The 18517-nt window shown below is 40.0% G+C and overlaps 1 protein-coding gene across 7 annotated transcripts in view; it reads right to left on the bottom strand.

The window, feature by feature from the left end:
- The window catches only part of ITPR1 (inositol 1,4,5-trisphosphate receptor type 1), a 171735-nt gene that overhangs the window by 106476 nt on the left and 46742 nt on the right, over positions 1-18517 (bottom strand). For 5 of the 7 annotated variants that reach the window (XM_074879205.1, XM_074879206.1, XM_074879207.1 and 2 more), the window contains 15 exons: positions 17544-17630; positions 15793-15951; positions 14424-14522; positions 13874-13957; positions 13644-13790; positions 12233-12328; positions 10804-10848; positions 7660-7814; positions 6293-6392; positions 5691-5851; positions 4768-4909; positions 4241-4399; positions 3487-3659; positions 3107-3226; positions 1598-1792 (listed from right to left, as the gene is read on the bottom strand). In XM_074879205.1, coding sequence (XP_074735306.1) covers positions 1598-1792; positions 3107-3226; positions 3487-3659; positions 4241-4399; positions 4768-4909; positions 5691-5851; positions 6293-6392; positions 7660-7814; positions 10804-10848; positions 12233-12328; positions 13644-13790; positions 13874-13957; positions 14424-14522; positions 15793-15951; positions 17544-17630 — 1922 coding nt within the window. The remainder of the gene's footprint in view (positions 1-1597; positions 1793-3106; positions 3227-3486; positions 3660-4240; positions 4400-4767; positions 4910-5690; positions 5852-6292; positions 6393-7659; positions 7815-10803; positions 10849-12232; positions 12329-13643; positions 13791-13873; positions 13958-14423; positions 14523-15792; positions 15952-17543; positions 17631-18517) is intronic. The other 2 variants (XM_074879208.1, XM_074879211.1) reach the window with 1 other exon arrangement.

The following is an 18517-nucleotide window of genomic DNA, read 5'->3' as shown; positions in this document are numbered from 1 at the left end:
GTATTATAGCTATATTTATTATGGACCGAATGAAGTACCTACCAAACACTAGTAAAAGGTAACTTAGTGGAAAAATAGAAGAAAAGGAGTAATCATATTTTCCTGAGAGTTACATAGAACTAAGTAATGCTGTTTATGAAAGCTACAGAAGAATCCAAAGGGCACTTGAGGCAACACAGCCTACATACTGTAGAAGACCAAACGCTTCTTACTGATGCTGAAGCCACAGCTGTTCACTGAGGCAACAATGCAGATGGACTACAGAATCACTGGAAATCAGGTACCTCTGATTTCTGCTGATCTCTGCTTCATTCAGTCAAACAATTGGTATAGAAAGACTAACTGAATTCCTAAGCGTTTCAGTCCATAAACTAAAAGCAAGGAACTGGTATTTAAAGTACGCACATTCAACAGACCAATAATTAGCCTTTAGCCATAAAGCACACGTCCAACATTCACAAGCATTCATTCAGACTTGTGTTGAATAGTGTCAACTGTGAGGTTTCCTAAACAAATGAACATTTAATTGAAGGCAGACTCTTTTTCTCTCAGCACTCCTCATGAGACTTTGACCAAGCTGTATCCTAAACCCTTGTTTTAAGCATGTTCACAAGTCTATAATGTAGACTAAAAATAATTAACACTATCACTTCTACTTAAAAACAAGTGCAAGAAAATCTATTCTGAAAGCACCTACAATTTTTTAAAATATATACAAGAGGTCTCCTTTTGAGCTCAGCCCAATAGGTTCAAATAAAAACGTGTTAGGAAGCCTAGTGCAAGAACCATGTCAATGGAAGAGATAATGCAAAATAAGGTAACTATAAAAAATTTAAAAATCTAGTACTTTCTGCATTACTGCAATTGAGTCCGTCAAACGACTGTCGGAGGTCTATAACCCAGACACAGGAATTTGGTCTGGGCTGAAACCTGATCTTACACTATGCCAAGAACTTGGTGTCTTGTCAAGTCATCTGGAAACATCGCTTCGTGTTAGAAACTGCTAAAAGCATAGCTTAAGCCGTACAAAAGAGCACTGCACATTAATCAAACAAAACTTGCGGCATTTTCATAACTTGATATATTGCCCTGCTGAGAACTACAGGACCACTAAAGGCTTTGAGTTTAGAGAAAAATTTAGAAGGCAGAGAACACAGCAGTGACTTTAAAATCAAAAGCAAAGCCACCTGCACGCTCAAATCCTGTGATTCCTGCAAGCAGCTGTTCACCCCAACTACCACCTGAATACAGGTAACCTCAACAGTTAACATACAGACTCTCTCAAAACACCCCCTTATCAGGAAACCAAGCAGAAATACAGGCATTAAGTGCTGTGCAAATTCAATGCACTCTAAGCCTCAACTATTTTTTTCAAAAATCAGTTTAAACTTGCTCATGCTGATAATTGGACTTGTCACCACAAATAACTTTGTGCTTTTAGCTCTCACTTCAAAGAGACTTCACCCTTACTCTCTGAAGGGCTATTTTGTCCATGAAAGCAGTATCCTTTCCCCCAGACCAACTACAGCATATACCAAAGACTTCCCCACACAGCCCTGATGAACTTTGCTACCCAACTACTGCACATGCTGTTAACCTGTAGTAGCTGAGTATGTCTCGATCTTCCTTCTGCCCTTCCTTAGCATCCTGAGCCAACTCTCTGATACTCTTACTGCGGATTTCCTTGTTACTGTCTCTCCAGAACAACCACACTTCTTCCTCATCTTCTCCAACTTCCAAGGCATTTTCTCCACTTGACACTTCTTCAAACTCAAATCGAGAAAGGACCAGCCTGCCAGAAGGAAGTTAGGTTAGATTACAAACTGCCAAGACCCATGCAGATCTTTTAGAACATTTCTTTTAAGGCACTTGCTAAAAAAGACACTTGCTAAAATGTACTGGTGACATAGAAATAACTGATTTTATGACCTTACCTGCATTCAGAAAACACAAATTCTATTCCTCAACTCTGCAAAGTAAAAGCAGAGTATCTTACTCTTTCAGCAGTGGCAGCTTACTACATAAAATCTTTGGGGTTTATTATTAAAAGCATTAGGTTAGGATTAATTTGGATTATAAGCTTTCCGTCCAGCCTTAAAAAGAACAACATTTCTGCTCCATTGAATTGATGAAGAAACGAGGATGTTAAAGACACATCTAACTGACTTTCAAAAACATCTTTACAGGACAACTTGTTCAAAGATTATCCAACTGACTAGGAAAGGACTAGAAAGAATATCTAAAAATCAGTCAGTTCTGTATCATGTAAATGGCAACTGGATTAGAACTTCTTTCTGCTTCTGTGGTGAAATAACTAAAAACAAATCAGCTACTGAAACTTAAGAGGCTTTGAGGGCTTTTAGCTCTTCAGCAAAGAAGAGATCACACAGCTGAAAAAAAAAGATTAAATACACAAGAATAAGAACAAATAAGTAATGTAGCAAATTTAAGAGCTGGTGGAAATACAGTCTTTATGATTTCATGAAAAGAATTAAATGCGCAAGAAGACTCTCCTCCATTTGTGTTTTAATTACTACCTGACAAAGACCTGCTTCCATTTTACAGTATTTAGATAATGATTATCTGTGCCCTATTCCACATATCAAATAAACCTGTCTTTATGAAAGACAATTGGGATTTGGTGCCTGCTATGATGCTTTAGCAGTGGCAGGGCAGTGCTGAGAGCTGGAGACCCAGATCCTCACCGCAGAGTGAGAAGCGGGTGAGCAGAGATGCATCAGCTTCTGCTTTTCTGCAAGCTGAGCTCAGTGGGCACACACCCAAGAAGCACTCGCTCACTTCAGACAGCTTAGAGGAAAGCCTGCAGCTCAGAGGAGGATCAGGTCCACAGGACCCTACACAACTTCCTGCAAAGTCTGTCTACTTTGCTCAAACGTGAGATATCTGAAAGATTTCTCTGACTGCAGGACTGAGAATGCATATGGCAGACGTCTGCTGTCATCAATACCCATTTACTGTGTATTTGAAGAGGACCCCACACATACCTAACTGCTTTCTCTAGACGTGCCAGCAGCGCTCTCAGCTTTTTGAATCACCTTCCTTCTGTTTCACACTAGGAAAACCATCTTTAAAGGCATTAACTTACTTAGTTTCAATGAGAATGTCTGCATTTGCTGGATTCAGCACGGCTTTACAAATCAGCTCCTGTGTCACTGGAATAGACTTGTTCATGGAAACGCACAGATCCGAGAGGTAATCCAAAAACCTGTTGGAAAATGTGAGCCAAAAGGATATCAATCCTTGTTGAGATCTAGACTGAAGCAATCTACATTTCAGAAAGAAAACATTCAGAACTCCATTTTAACATTGCTGAGTGAGACTGATGCCCGAGGGGGAAGTTATGGGAAGTGCCAAAAAAAGAAGTGAACTAGCTGTGCTTCCTTACTAGCAAGTTGGCAGGTACAGATTTTTCTCAAGAGTCTAAGAGGAAAAGGGTAATCATATACTCAAAAACGCAGATCTCACCTGGGCTCCCTATTTTTCCTCACAAGACTAACAAAAGTGTCAATCTCAGCAGCTGTGATGTGCTTCTCCAAGAGCTTGCGATTGTTATGAAGCAGTGCTGTAATAGTGTCCTCAGCCAAGACATCGTAGCCAATTTGCTTCTGCATGAAGCCAAACTGCTTCGCAATGTATTCCTTCAAAACACAGAGAGAAGAAGGAAGGTGTTGTAATTAATTCTCAGAATTTAAGGAAATACTCAGTAACAGAAAACAGTAACATGTTTGTCAATATCAACAACCCAGGAAGCAAACTGGATTAGATTCAAATTGTTCTTCGAGAGAAAACAAGTGATGACAGATAACCTTAACACCTCCCTCCCTCCCAGGCTAGACACCACCAAGGTATTTACCCTTATCTGATATGAGATTGTTTTTAATAAATGGCAAAAAAAAAATGAACAGCCTTAATTCACAGGTCAACTTTCAGTGGAGCTTGTAGCACACAAGAGTGAAGGAAGTCTTATAATTCACCTGGATTTGAGAGTTAGCAATTCTGTTGTTTTCTTTAATTCCCCTTAGAACTGGTACTAATTATACTGCCTATAGTATCTGATAGAGATGAAAAATGCCAGATAGAGTAAAACTGAGCAATCCAAAAATCTCTTGCTGGCTGTACAATCACAGCACAGCATTAATTAATGAGATACAGCTTTTATATTTTTTTGGAGCACAAGAACAGTGCTAGTGCCATTGAAAGCTACAGGGATATTTCAAACCTGATTCTTTCTGTAATCCTGCTGAGAGTGTCTCAGCACTCTGTAGCAAAGCCGGCATATGTGTCTGAAAGGAGCGTGACGCTGGTCTCCAAGCTCCTCCAACCGCAACATCGGGCCATCACCACTGTCCGTAAATGGTGCTTGCAACAACTTGAAAATCTATAGATTTAAAAAAACAGAGATAAAATCCCATGAGACGCTGCCTTCATCTGATGAAAATTAGTATAAAGCATTGTGTCAGTGTCTTCAAATTTCAGAAATACACTACAGTTACCAAGTTTGTTCCTTTGCCATAGAGTAGCCTGGACAGAAGACGTTGATCACTCTTACTCAACACTGTATTCTATAATTTATTCTTCTAGCCTACAGTGGTAGGCCAGTGGTATGCTTACACTCCACTGCCAAGCGCCTGCTGAAAGCTAGAAACTCAAAGGATCTTTTGGTCCCAGTAATTTGGCCAGGTTGTGTCTGTCTCTTTTTCTGACAACCCTTCTTGTAGGCAGAATTTAGAGAAAAACACTGCCTACCTGCTTTAGAATATTCTGTTCTCTCATCAGTTTTTGCCGTTCTCTATTAGGTTTAGAAAATACCACTTCAAGGACATCTTGCCCAGAATTAGTTCCACCAGTAACAAAGTAGACCAAATCCTCCAACAGTTTGGTAACAGATCTACAGAAAAGCCAAAAGCTGTTAAGACTACAAATTCTATCTGTTAAAAGAACAATGCCAGTGAAAGTTTACATAGATTTCAAAATGCTAAGTGAAAAAAGAACATCAATTAGAGACCGACTCAGATGCTGGATAAAGCACACAGGTTGGTACAGAACTTAAAATTAGGAACTAATGCTCCCTACTGCTGTAGCCTTACTGTCTAATAGCTAAACCAGAGCAGCAGTTAAGACAATGCTATCACTTTAGGGCAACTATATGCTTGCCAAGTTCTATTTGGCAGTTCTTTAAATTGCCAGAAAAAAATTAATCAGGTGATAATCTCTCCCAAGGCCAAATAAAAGGCATTGGCTATAGAAGCACATGGGCCCTGGTTCTACAGAGTCAACTGTGCTCTTTTTGTGTGGCCACACACTTTTCACGGACACTGTCAGAGGATTTGCAGTAAGTCATATGTTCAGTCTTCACAAGATGGATTATAAATTCCCACGCTCAAGTTGCAAAGCCCATCAAGAAAGGTATGCTGTGGCTTACTCCAAGTTCACAACAACAGTTCTCATGCTCTCATTTCACAGGGAGGGCTTGAAGGAATAGGCTTGAGAACCTCCACTATGGACACGTCAACAATAAAACCATCAACTTTTTTTTTTTTTTTTATATCTCATCAAGAAGGAAACAAAATCCCTCTTCTGAAGATAGCCTACATAGATAAAATTTTCAAAGAAACCAGTTACTGAGTAAAGGAAACAACATTATCCAAACCAAATTCTTGTTTCCTTACCTTCTTTCATTCTGGGTTATTGTTCCCTTTTCCAACTTGCCAGCAATGGAACCTAAAACCTTACTTGCATCATTTGCAAAATCCAAGTCCCGAACCTCTGCAGGAGAAACTGGCACTATAGCAAAAGCTTCTTTGTCCTCTTTCACTGGAGAAGTACCAATCTGAAACCCAGAGAAGTTTTATCATCAAACCAAAAGGCAGAAAACAAAGTAGCAATTCACATACTCAGTGATAACAGAACAGAAGAAAAGCCACACTCCACTTGGACAGCACGAGTCAAACTTTGAGAACAGTAGCACTCTGTGCAAGCTCAAAGCTGTTCCCAAATCCAGAGGGACATCAGGTGAGATTGCAACACGTTACTGTAAACAGGAGAAAAAAATCCTCCTCATGATGACTGTTGTACAGTAGAAGTTGAACAGCATAACTAGTACACTACATGTCTTTAAGACAGAATATTTTGTGTAGGCACTACTCATTACTGTTCCACTGCTTGCTGCTTGACAAACCCAGCAGTCTCAAGGGACTGAACTTCTCCTGTCAACACTTTTGTGAAAGTACAGGAATATAAGGACGTGCTTGCATAAAGTAACAGAACTTACTTTAAGCATCACAGGTTTCTCCTCTTCTTTATCAATAGGGATATTGGTACTATGAACCCAGGTGTTAGTGCAAAGGTGTCTAAGTCTGACATAAGAGTTCCTGAAAGAAAATCAAAAGTTTCAAAGCATGAGTCAGTTTCCCAGACAGGAAATCTTTGCATTGTTCGAACTGCAAGATGTTGGCAGGCACAAGTGGGAAAAAAAAGTGTCATCTTTACCCATGCTGCATACCATAACAGAAATAAGACTCTTTCCTTATTTCTTTCTATAAGTTCACCTTAGGAAGTCTTCTTATATAATGAAATAGATTCTGCTGTAAAACAGAACTATGTCTATATTTTGTTGCTGTAACTCAGCTGCTGCACAGTAACTAATTAAGTCTCTTCAAGTCCTCACATTTCCACATGCTGTAGCATATCTGAGCTGTCAACTTCCTCCCTTACCAGGGAATTATGAGCTGAAAAATGCAAAGTTATCTATGTTATATTTTCTAAACTGAGAATTTTTGGACTCTTTGTGTAGGTAGTCAGTGTTGAACACACATCAAAAGTCCATTAAATACCAGAACACAAGACTAGTATGCAACCATTTTCTTTAGCAGAAGTCCTATGGGGACAGCAGTCCCCAGACTGTTTTCTCAGGTATTTCTGGCAACGACACTTTCACACGTACCAGTTGTTTGATAAAACATGTCAAAGCCATAATCAGATGAGCATCTTTGGCCAGGATAAGAAACAATTTCAGCTGCAGTACAATCTCCTCTCTCCTCACAACCATTGCAGCCCAGAGCACAGAAGAGGCAGCCAGGACAGCTGCTTTTGGTGGCCATGTTAACTTCTGCTGACTTACAGTATCTGATGACTTAGTGAGTTGCTTAAAGTAGATCGAACAAATATGCTGTGCTTTCTGGGTGGGAACAGGCAGCAAAGAGTCTGCATCCACACTGCATATCTTTGAAGGGTACAGCATCTTTTAAGTACAAGAGGTACCATATGAACAGTAAAGGACATGTAAAGAACAAAACGAAGTGCTAAATACCTGATCTTACACCCTAGCTAACATAATACAGACAGGTCATGGGAGTGGCTTGATAGGACACCCAAGGCTTTTAGTCCCAATTTGTTCACTAGCAAGGAAGTCCCTTAATCTCAATTCTCCTATCTGTAAAATGGTGTTCGGTTACTTATAACTCAATTGTAAAGCACTGAAGTGAAGCTTCAGGCACTTGCTCAGTAATTCAAGATGAATTTGAGGAGGAAGCTTCATTCCAAAGGATAAAAGAAAAATAGCAGGAGACAGCTTTACCTTAAAAAAAAAAAATAATCTAACTCCAAAGCAGTCAGTTCTAACAGTATGCTTAGCTGTACCTGGGGACAAGGCTGTCTCCTCCTCGCAAGGTGGTAGGGTCCAACTCAAATATGGAGGAGATATCGTTTCCTTCAGGCACAGACACCAGCGAGTATGCCATCTTCTCCTGAGCACTGCGCAAGCCTCTTCTGGAGGCATCCTGCTCAGGGTCCAGCTGTGGAGGAAGTCCCATCACACAGAGTCAGACCAAGCCCTCCAGACCCACCCACCCAGCATTAAACAGATGGGGCCTGTATTCGCAGACATGACTGAACCACTTCAAGTATCCGTTAAGACAGCTGGGCTTTAGGACACCAGTAAAACTCACAATTAGCTGCTCTTGCCAACCATTTCTTTGTTTTCCCTGGTATAAACAAGTAACTTCTAAGTATTTCTGGATCACAAACACAATAATCCTAAACCACAGAGGTTGTATCTTGCAGACAGTGCCAGAAGACACTCAAAATCCCCTAGCCATTCACCCCACAGTGCACTGGGAACACTGACTAGTTTCAGATGACCCGCATTTGCTAAGATCCCCACCCCTGACACTACTAGTTCTTGAAATGTATTTGACATATTGCAATTATCATTCTAACAAAGCAATTATGTGAACTGTAAATATAAAAATCAGCAACACTATGTACCAACAATCTTGCTGGGAAATAATCAACCTCAGCAGCAAAAATGGGGCTCGCATCTACGAATCACAGACAAATGAAACAAAAAGCTAATCAAGAAGTTAGATGTCTTGCTGTTCGCACCACAGTTTATGATGCACTCAAACACACTGATACGCTACAAAGGCCAGGGCATCAGAGTACCTTTATTTCCAAGGCACTAGCACATTACCAGCCTCCTTTAGCAAAGGAGGAATGAATAAACCCCTGGATTTTCAGATGAAAGGACAAACGGATAGGAAAAAAAAAAAGATAAACTGGGGGAAAGGAACAACTTTCTTTAAGATCTTTCCTAGGGAACTACCAGTTATCACTAGTCAATAAAAAAGTTGTCTGACTGTCTGACACAACACGGCAGCCAGCTGTCCATGCATAAACATCTAAATCCTAGACATAATTTTCAACGTGATCAAGCAACCAATTTATCAGCTTCTCTGTGATCATGGCACCAGCAGAAGGCAGGCACCCAAAGCAGTCAGCACTCAAGTACCTGTCTTTCAAAGCCCTGGCGTCAGGGATTGCAATCCTTAAACATACGGAAAGGTATCTAATGTTGCTTGTGCCTCAGGATACTCTGTAGTTAGCACATTTGTAGTCAATGAACTTGGATGCAGACTAGTGACATTTAAAGTCTGATTTTGCACATGGGAACAGACAGTTAGCTGTATGGAACAGAAATACACATTGGGACCATGCCTTCAAGAGAAGAAGCAACTACAATCTCAGAGTCCATCTGGAGGCTTTACACCGGGAGAAATTCGCTCATTTGGAATGAATTCTCCAAATTTCAGCTGTCTCCTTCATCCCCACAGTAAGACAGCTGCTCTGTATTCAAAATTTGTACTTCAGGAGACAACTGGTCAGTTATTGAAACTGTGACAAAGCTGAAAATGAGTAGTAAATCAGAAAGTAGGAAATGAGGCAATTTAGGGAGAACTAAAAGTTCAATCCCAAAGCCGACAACAGTAATCCCCTTTAATATTGCAAGGTACTTGCTGGCATCTCATCTATGCCCATTCAAACCCCACTCTTGTACAGCTCACTGAGGTATAAGGAGAAAACAACAACAGAACACCGAGCTGTGCAAAGAACCCTGCTGTCTTGCAGACAGCTCACATTTGAATCAAGTTGGGATAAAGTTGGATAAAGCAGCCTACACCACCCTGTCACTAGTGAATGTTAAACGATGCAGTAATTCTGTGTCAGAAATGAATTATGTGCTCCTGATGCTATTCTTTATGGTCTGTTTTTGCCACCTAGTGGTAAAGAGACAGCAGGGAAAAATCAGTACAACCCTGAAGCCAGTGCATTATCATTATAACTGCACTTACCGGGAGGAGACAGTAGCATATCACCAGTAGGATGGATGTCTACATAAAAGGCCTCAACACTGATTAAATTTCAAAAAGTTAAGCCAACAAATTAGTTCAATGTGGGATTCCCCCCTCCCCAAACAATAGCTTTGTGGGTGGTTTTTGTTCATTTTTCAATATGTTTACTGAAGTCAAGCTGTCAGAAGATCAGTGTTAGCTGCCAAATACCACCGAGAACTAATCAGGATAACAGCTCAGTATCTGGGGACAAGAGTAAGTGTTTTAATGGCCAAGCTATAATGACAAATCCTTTTAGGAGGAAAAATCCACCCTGCAGGATTTCAAAGCATCACAGTGCATTCATCTTTTAAAAAAATCAGAGTTGTTCTTTTCCATATCCAAATGGAGCAAATCTTCCATGATACAGGATAAATAATCAAGAAAGCTGCGTGTGTCTACAATCAAATCCAACTAAAAAAAATATAATCCACAGTGGAAAGTGCTGTTCCAGTTTTATCTGTTTTCAACTACTGAAGCAATGCTGTTTCCCTTTGGTGTCAAAGAGAAGCTTCTATTAATATAAAGCATCAGCACACTCAATCTTTGACACAACAACATTTACAGAAAACAACACATACTCGCTTTCACAGAATGGCACTGAAATCATTCTCACCCTGCCATTCTTGCTCTCTAGACCCTTTATCCTGGCTTTCCTGCAACAAGCTAAAATGAGAGGGGGAATTAATTTCTTAAAAAAGGAGGCGAGACAACTGACTGGCACTGCACTATGTGAACATCCCGGCAGGGACACTTGCCATCTGGCGTCACCTTGAGCAAGTAGCTCTTCAGACCTTTTCAAGAGAGTGCTTCAAGGAGGCAAAGGTTTAAGAAATAAGGAAGACAGAAAAAGAGATGGTACAAAGTGGGGAGGTGAGGGGGTCCAAGTACTTATAAATTCGGTTCCAAGTGCACTGCTCTTCACTAAAGCCTAATCCAGTTTTCTATATCCACTCCCCCGGATAGGCCTTAAAAGCCTTCAGATCTTTCTCAGTTTTTTAGTTTCTTCACTAGCAACAAAGCCTGGACCATCTATGCAATGGCCAGGTAAAACCTGGGCCTGTGTCAAGCCCTCCTCAATTAGGGGCAAGATCATACTCTTGCCTATACTTACTGAGGATTGACACTCCAGGTCATCTTCCTCATAGTCAGGGTTTACCTGATGAAACAGAATCACAGGCACATCAAAACTCTAACAAAGCTGGAAGTGGTAAACAACCTCAGCGTAGTCTAAACTTATTTTGTAAAAAATGCACTCTACTGCTACAGCACTACCAGGCATGCAGAACAAATATACTGTGCAAACTGAGTCATTTCTAATTGGGCATCTGTCTGTCCATGAATTAAGCAGTTAAGTAATCTGCAAACATACTGAGAGATTTATCTTGTTCAGGATAATCACTGAAGGACCAAGAGGGGTAGAGAATTACCAAGTTTCAGGATTTTATTTTTCTTTTAAATCCCAAGTGGAATTTCCAACTAGAAATTACTGACTTGGCAGAAATCTTTTAGAACAAACATTATTTTAACCGTGGATCAGGTGAGCAATCACCTCTGGTATATTTTTGCACAATGTAAGACTATGTTTTTATTTTGGCTGATTAGCAAATCCAAGATTTACTGGAAAAGCTCTATACTGGATCACCACTGAAAAGGATTTGCAAGTGTGCATGTGACAAAATGCTCCTGTTTTTCTAATCTCCTTATTAGAAGAATATAAAATAGGATATTTAATTTGGACTTTTCCCACTGAAACTCTCAGGTCAATAGCATGGGCTGAGACAGCCCTTCTGCCCTGCCATGCACTCTTACATACAGGACAGCTTTCACTTTCAAAGGTTTGTGTATTGGCATGTTGACATATTCATGCTTTCAAGTAAATAGTAGTAGTTTTAATAAACATGTACAAGTATTAAGCAGCAAAACTCACAAAATTATAACCCTTGTATTTTTTTTTTTTTTTTAAATAAAATGTCCTGAAATTTTATTTCAATGACGGAAGATGTCCACTATGGAGAGAGAAAAAGACTTAATTATTTTGTGCTTGGACAGCTAAGTGTTATCTGCAGTACTTACAAGACTGGTCTAAAGTCTAACTGCATTTTCATTCTAGTCAGTTCTATAATTCCGCTTGGAAATCAGGATTACAAGAGAAAGTAACAATAGTTGAATTCATTTCCCCCCAAAGGCTCTCAGCCATTTTCAATTTATTCATCTATTAATAAATTCATCTTGATTTCTACTGCCCACATGACAGGATACTATTTAGTGTCTATTCTCTGCAGGAGAAGAGTTATTGGCTCTAGAATTAATACAAAAAGTGAAATAAGCTCAAGACTACCCCTGTACCATGGTATTCTTTCAAGTCTCTTTCACCTTGTTTTCTAAGTTTAACCATGTACTTTTGTACTAAGGACCCAAACACCTCTCTCCTCCCCTGTGTCTATTTTTAGAGCAGGAAATAAAAGATTTTCAGAAGGTATAAAAGGAAGAAGAGACTATGGAAGAAAATACAGAGTTCCTAAGCAAGCCCCAGCACCTACCTCTGCCGCTAGGTAGTGTCCAGTAGCAAGGTGTTTGAACCTAAAAAGGCTGTTCCAGTACCCCGCACCACCACGACAAGGATCATGCTGCACCACCTACAAGGGAAGGGAAACCACATTTACATTGTACCTCTTTCAAACACAGCATTTACTGTATTTCACATGCAGGTAAGAGGAAACAGGACAAGGAGCTCCAGATAAGTTATGTTCCTGTGTGAACAACACACAGTAAATACTTTGAGTTGGCTACAATTAGTTCACTTCAACAAGTTTGGAATGATAGCAGGAAGATTATGGTGCAAGTTATCAGAGACGTAATTAAGGTGCTGTAGATGTGCATGTGTTGCTAGGTCTTGAAACAAACTTCCTAAAGAAATGCAACAAATCCTTTACCTTTTTGGCAGAACTATTTTTTGACCTTCTTAAAGTGGATGAGGGAAGACATATGGAAATATTTCAAATGCAACTGTGCTGTACAAAAGAATATGGAAGACTTATATTTACTCTCTAACTTCTGAGAGCAGAGCCTCCAACACCAGATGATCTGTCACTTCATACTGGCTACTCTGTGGGTACATTCGCTTCCTTTAGGAAAACTCAGCATAGCTGGCCTGTGCCTGTCAGGGAAGGACTATCTTACCTCTGCTTCGCATTTACCACAGGGTAACCACACACACGGACAGTTACCACAGAAGCTACTGATGTGTTGTAACATGTCAAAATAATGTTAATTATAGGTAGGCTTTTAATTCAAATACGGGAGAAGCTGTATACCAAAGCAAATACTTCCGGAAAGAGAGTATTAGAAACACCTATCCACCATTACAGTTCATTTTATGATTTTCACATCCAGTTTATATGGAAAACATTTAAATTCATAAACTCATAACATAAAATCATAACACTACCAATAGACTGAGGATATTTTAAGAAGCCAGTGATGGCCAAGGTATTAGTCACTCTATTTAAAAGCCAAGTAAAGAAAAAAAACAGTCCAGACAAGCAACACACAGAGACTAGCAAAGGGTTGCAAACTCCTGTCAAATGAGGATATGCATAATCACATTATTCCACACCAAAAATAGAGTGTTCAGTACACTCAGCAGGACAGCTGAAATTATTAGCTGGTGTTAAACTTCAGTGACTGGTGAGAAAATGACTTCATAGACGCGTCTCTGTCCCCTTTTCCTGAATTGTCAAGAACCTGAATTTGAGAGCTATCTGCTGCACCATTAGAGATTGGAACTCTGTTTTGATTTGGCACAAAAAGCACAGTAAGTAAAGGACTTTTAAGATTAAACTTTTAACAAGACGACTTTTACCTAAAAAAAGAAATCCAGGTACGCTGTTTTTAAACAGAAACAGTAATTGTTCCTACAAAGTCACCCCCAGCCTGGGTTACAATTCTTACCTCTACTTCCCACAGGGCTTTTGAACTGGTTGCAGACGTGGCCGACTGCCTCCCTGTCGTTCTCAGGAAGACATGCTGCTTCTTCCTGTGCTCGTCGCAGGTCAGAAACTTCTCCTGTTCTGCATGAAACAGTCTCACTACATCCCCCTGTCCAAGCCCAGACAGCATGGTCAGTACAGACATTACCCATCAGTGAACAAGTTACAAGCAAGTAGAGTTTTGAGTCTTACCCCTTTGAGAATATCATCTTTGTTATCACTCCATTTCATGAAGAGAACTATTTTCCAGCTAGTATTGCAATTCACAGAGTTGACCTAGAAGGAGAACTAAAACCATTAGTCCCACTGTCTTGTACCTGCACAAGACACCGCCACAAACTACCGCCTTACTTTTTAGACAATTTTCAGCAGAATACTTCAGTTCCTGTTGCACTACTCTAGAGAAGGAACATCCTTTCTGCATTTACTGCAGAACAAGTAACTACGGAGCTGACTTGCTAGGAAGGCAGTTGCTGCACATCACTGCGCCATGACTTCTGATTTTGAAGGAAAATCTTGGTTTTAGCCCATCAAGCCAAAGAAATCAAACTCAAACCTCTAGCCAGCGCCCAACAGAAATGAGAAGAGTCTGATAGCTCTATTAAGTTGCTGATTAACAAGATAACCATTCTAAACAATGCCACAGGTACCAACCAACCAATTTTCCTAAAACAAGTCCAAGCAGCTTAGCTGAAACAGACAGGTTTGTACAGCTGCTCCAGCTGTGTCAATCTGCCCTTACCTCATTGCATCCCGGATTATCAACAAGCTGATGACTACTCGCATGAAGAGGCTGGCCAGCATTGACAGGATTCAGGACTACTTTGTCTCCAATGACAACCTGTAGATAAGCGCAGCATCAGACAGAAATTTGCACCCCGAGAAGGCTCTTTTTCTTTCTTTTTTAATGGAAGTGATGGGAGGAAATCACCTTCTTGCAGTTTGGAGAGACGCCAGTCTGAGTATGAAAACCAGGACTGTTTACTTCAGAATTTAGCTCACCATACTCAGCCATTCAGGCAGGAAAAAGCCCCTATGCTATTGGGCTCAGAGGCTTGCAGAAGAAACACAGTCTGCAATTCTGGTAACTAACCTATCTGCTGCTTTCCATAAAGTTCTTTCATTGGTTAACATTTAACAAATAATTCCTATAGCAAAAGGTCAGCCAAAAATCATCCTCCTCCAAGACATGCTTTCATTTGTAAAATCAGATTCTTGACCAGGCTGGCACATGAATGAAGAGAAATACACTTTATTATAGACAGTAAAGATCCTGTTCTTTCCTTCTTCTAGGGCAAAGTCTTACTTAAACTTAAAACCAAAAAGCTTTTTCTCTACTGAAAAGAACTATTCTTAGTGATAAAGTGTCTGAGAATTGGTGTGATTTCCAAGCGCTTAATGGCCACTAAGACTGCGCTACCCTGTGCTTTGGCTTTCCTCTCTGTGTGTGCCTGTAGAAATGGAACAGGCACATCAAAACGTATGGGGCTAGTGTACAGGATGAATTATTCCTACTTTATTAAGTCCGCTCTGTTTACGTGCCAAATATATACCTGGACTATATCACAGAGCACAGTGAACCTTATTACCTCCTGGTTCTAGGCAGATAACATATCCAGATGACTCAGATTTTGTAAAAAAGAGATTTAGAGATTAAAATGGTAATTCATTTAATTCAGAGCCAATTATTTTCCAGATTTCCCATGAACAGGACCATTTAACCTCATTATTACCTCATTCCTCAAATACAAAATGATGATGAATTTTGATTCCAAACTGACAACATTGAAAACCAAGATGCTAATTATTTGTTCCAAATCTACTGAAGGAACTCAACATTTCCTACCATTGTGAATTGGACAGGAATTGTGAAAGGCCAGCGTAATTAGGTCCCTTATTCCCTCCAACGTTAAATCATTCCACGTTTCCAAAATACAAGTTGCCATAGCAATTTTCCTCCCCCTCATGACAGCATAGGAAAAAGGTTGTTCCTGCAACATCACACACTAAAAGATCTGTGCATTTCATTAATTGCAAGACAGGCCTCCCAAAAGAAGCTTTGCCAAGCTGTGCACAAAGCAGTACGGGAAGATATTCCCCTTCGCACTTACGCTGTCTCCAATGGAACGTAGCTTGTAGAAGGGCTGTATGTAGAACCAGGAACCTTCATTTCCAGCTTCATCCAAGGTCACCCTCATAGCATTCTTCTCTAGTAGAGCTGGAAGCCTCTTATTTACTGTTAAGTATTTGTTACTTTTTAAGTGAAGCAGCTAGAATAAGAATTAGAGTTCAGTTCTAAGAATGCTCATTTTTCCTTCCCTCAGTAAATAGCAAGTGTGCGTAAGATAACCACAATACTATACAGGACTTACATAATTTAGTTTTTAAAAATACTGATGAATTCAGGCACAATTTCACTTGCGCTTCTTTCAGCGTATATACAGTCCTACAGCACAAAACATCTTCAGCTAATCCAACTGTTCCTTCTCCAGCAAATGATAAACACTTAGAAATGCCCGCATCACTTTACGACAGCCTGTTCAAAAACCCAGGATCAAAAGTTGTAAAATGCTGGGGACTAAGTGGCTTTCCCTGGTACAAAGGGGGTGGTGAGAAGCAAAGCTGCTCTTATCTTGCATTGCTCCGTCTCATTTAACATAAAACGTGGCTTCTTTGAAGACTCTCCTCAAAGAGTCCCATTCTTCAACCCTCCACCGCACACCACCTTGCAGAGTGCGCACCATCAGCACAAAAGTGTGAGCTGCAGCACGTCACACCCCAGCTCCCGACCTACCCAGCTCCAACCAACTGTTGTTAAGTTTCCAGTAAATTTAGCAGACATGTACTTTCAAACAGAAAGCTGCTTTTTGATGCCTTTTGACTACCATAAATACTCACAGAACATATGGGAGTTATGGAAAAATATGAGTAAAAACTTATCACTGCTCTTAATAGTGCTGATGTTTGCAGTCCAATCAAAAATGGGTGTTATTTTTCTCTCATCATTAAAAATATATTTTTTTTTGCCTCAGACACACAGGCCAATAGCGCACTTAATTCAACCAAGACAGGCACTTCCTCCATCAGGTTGCTCCAAATCCTGCAATTGCTTTAAAGGGCGGCCGACCAATTGCTCCTTGCAAAAAGCAAGCCCAGTCTAGCCCTGCTCATAGCCACCGCCCCTGTTGGCTGGTACTGTGTCAGCAGAATAAAATAAAACACACCTGTATAGGAATCTCTTAATCTGAGGCTCCATATGCTCAGGTAACTATGGATACTTCAGAAGCGTGGAGGCACTCTATCTAGTGGAAGTAGGTCTGTTTTGGTTTCATATTATGTTCCCCATTTATTAAAGACCTGTCTTTTAATTATACAGTTGTTGTACTTGCCATTTTTCTTGGGTTTGAGACATGATTTGGGTTTTTTTTTCCCCAATCCCTGGGACCTAGCATATCCTTTGCTTCAATGGACTGCAGTTACTTATATGGCTTGATTTTCCTTCACTGGGTCAATTTACTATTTGATGTGTCAACATTTAATTGTGAGAGACCATATTTGGCATCATACAGTGCCTGTGCCATCTTCCAAATGGCCAACTCTAACAAAGGCTTTAAGCAGTATTTCTGAAGAAAGTAACCATATGGTGACCTCAAAAAAAAAAAAGCTCAATTAACCCATAATAAAAAAAGTGACTCCATCACAGCTGTACACCCAGTTCTTGCTTCACAGGATCCCTCTTCAGGACACTGTCATACCTTGCAAAACTAGACTCTTGTCCATGAACTCCAGAAATTTAAAGTCACATTCAGCAGGGGAGTTTGCAACCTGTATAGGATTTTGCTCAAAGATGTTCACAGCCTACCTGGATAACATTGCCATACTGGATGACTGTTCCCAGCAGCTTCCTGTTTTCCGTTTCGTTCTGTTTCTTTTCCAAATCTGCCGCATGCTGAAATTAAAGAACAATTTAACTGCTAATTGTTTCATAAAAAGAGTGGCCAAACGCCCAAGGTTCTTTAAGATTATTTCCAAGAACTGGAAAAACAGCAAGCATCTGAAACAGCGTAATTTCCTTTTTCCAACCTCTAACAGCATAAGTTCCAATTTCCTTTTTCAGTTGTTCAGGAAGATGGACACACAGCAATTAAGCAACCCATAATTTGGATAAATTTGACAAAATTTTGGAATAAAACACAAGGTGAAAAGCTCAGACAAGGTAGAAGACAAGTCATGAGAAGACAACACAGCTATGGAGGGAAGGTGAAAAAGGATGGGTAACTACCCAAGCCAGGAAGTCTATATTCCTTTCTACTGGACTTCTATACAAATTGAAAGGAAAGGACCTCAACTCTGGTTCTTTATTTTACTTGGCCAATACAGGCCTTCTACAGCCTGTTTAGACCAACTCTAATCATCTTTACCATGCAACAGGATTATTTAGAAGACATTTACAAATGCCCTCTGCAGCTCTGAGTACATGAGTTCCCAATGTCCCAGCACCGCAGAGTCTGTACTTCATGAGGCTGAAGGATACTCTGTGCTGCATTACAGACGGGCTATGAAAATACAGTTGGGCATTTCTGTATCACACTAACATGGTAATAGAAGGGAAAGCCCTTGCAAAACTTAATGCTCATAGGGATACATTGTTCTATTTGGTAATTTATCACTAGTCTCTCACACTTGGTTTTGTTTTAAAGTAAGAGAGCTATTTTGTCAGGCTGTTTTTAAACCATTTCATTTGATTAAAAAATTCTCCTACTTTACATGAAAATTTTTTTTCATTAAAAAAATATCTGTATTTGCTTTAACTGATATCTGGCAGTAGAAAGTAAT

This window comes from Strix uralensis, chromosome 10 (assembly GCF_047716275.1).
Source record: "Strix uralensis isolate ZFMK-TIS-50842 chromosome 10, bStrUra1, whole genome shotgun sequence".
Classification (NCBI taxonomy): Eukaryota; Metazoa; Chordata; class Aves; order Strigiformes; family Strigidae; genus Strix; species Strix uralensis.
The sequence above is the reverse complement of the archived record's forward strand: the minus strand, read 5'-3'. Positions and strand labels throughout refer to the sequence as shown.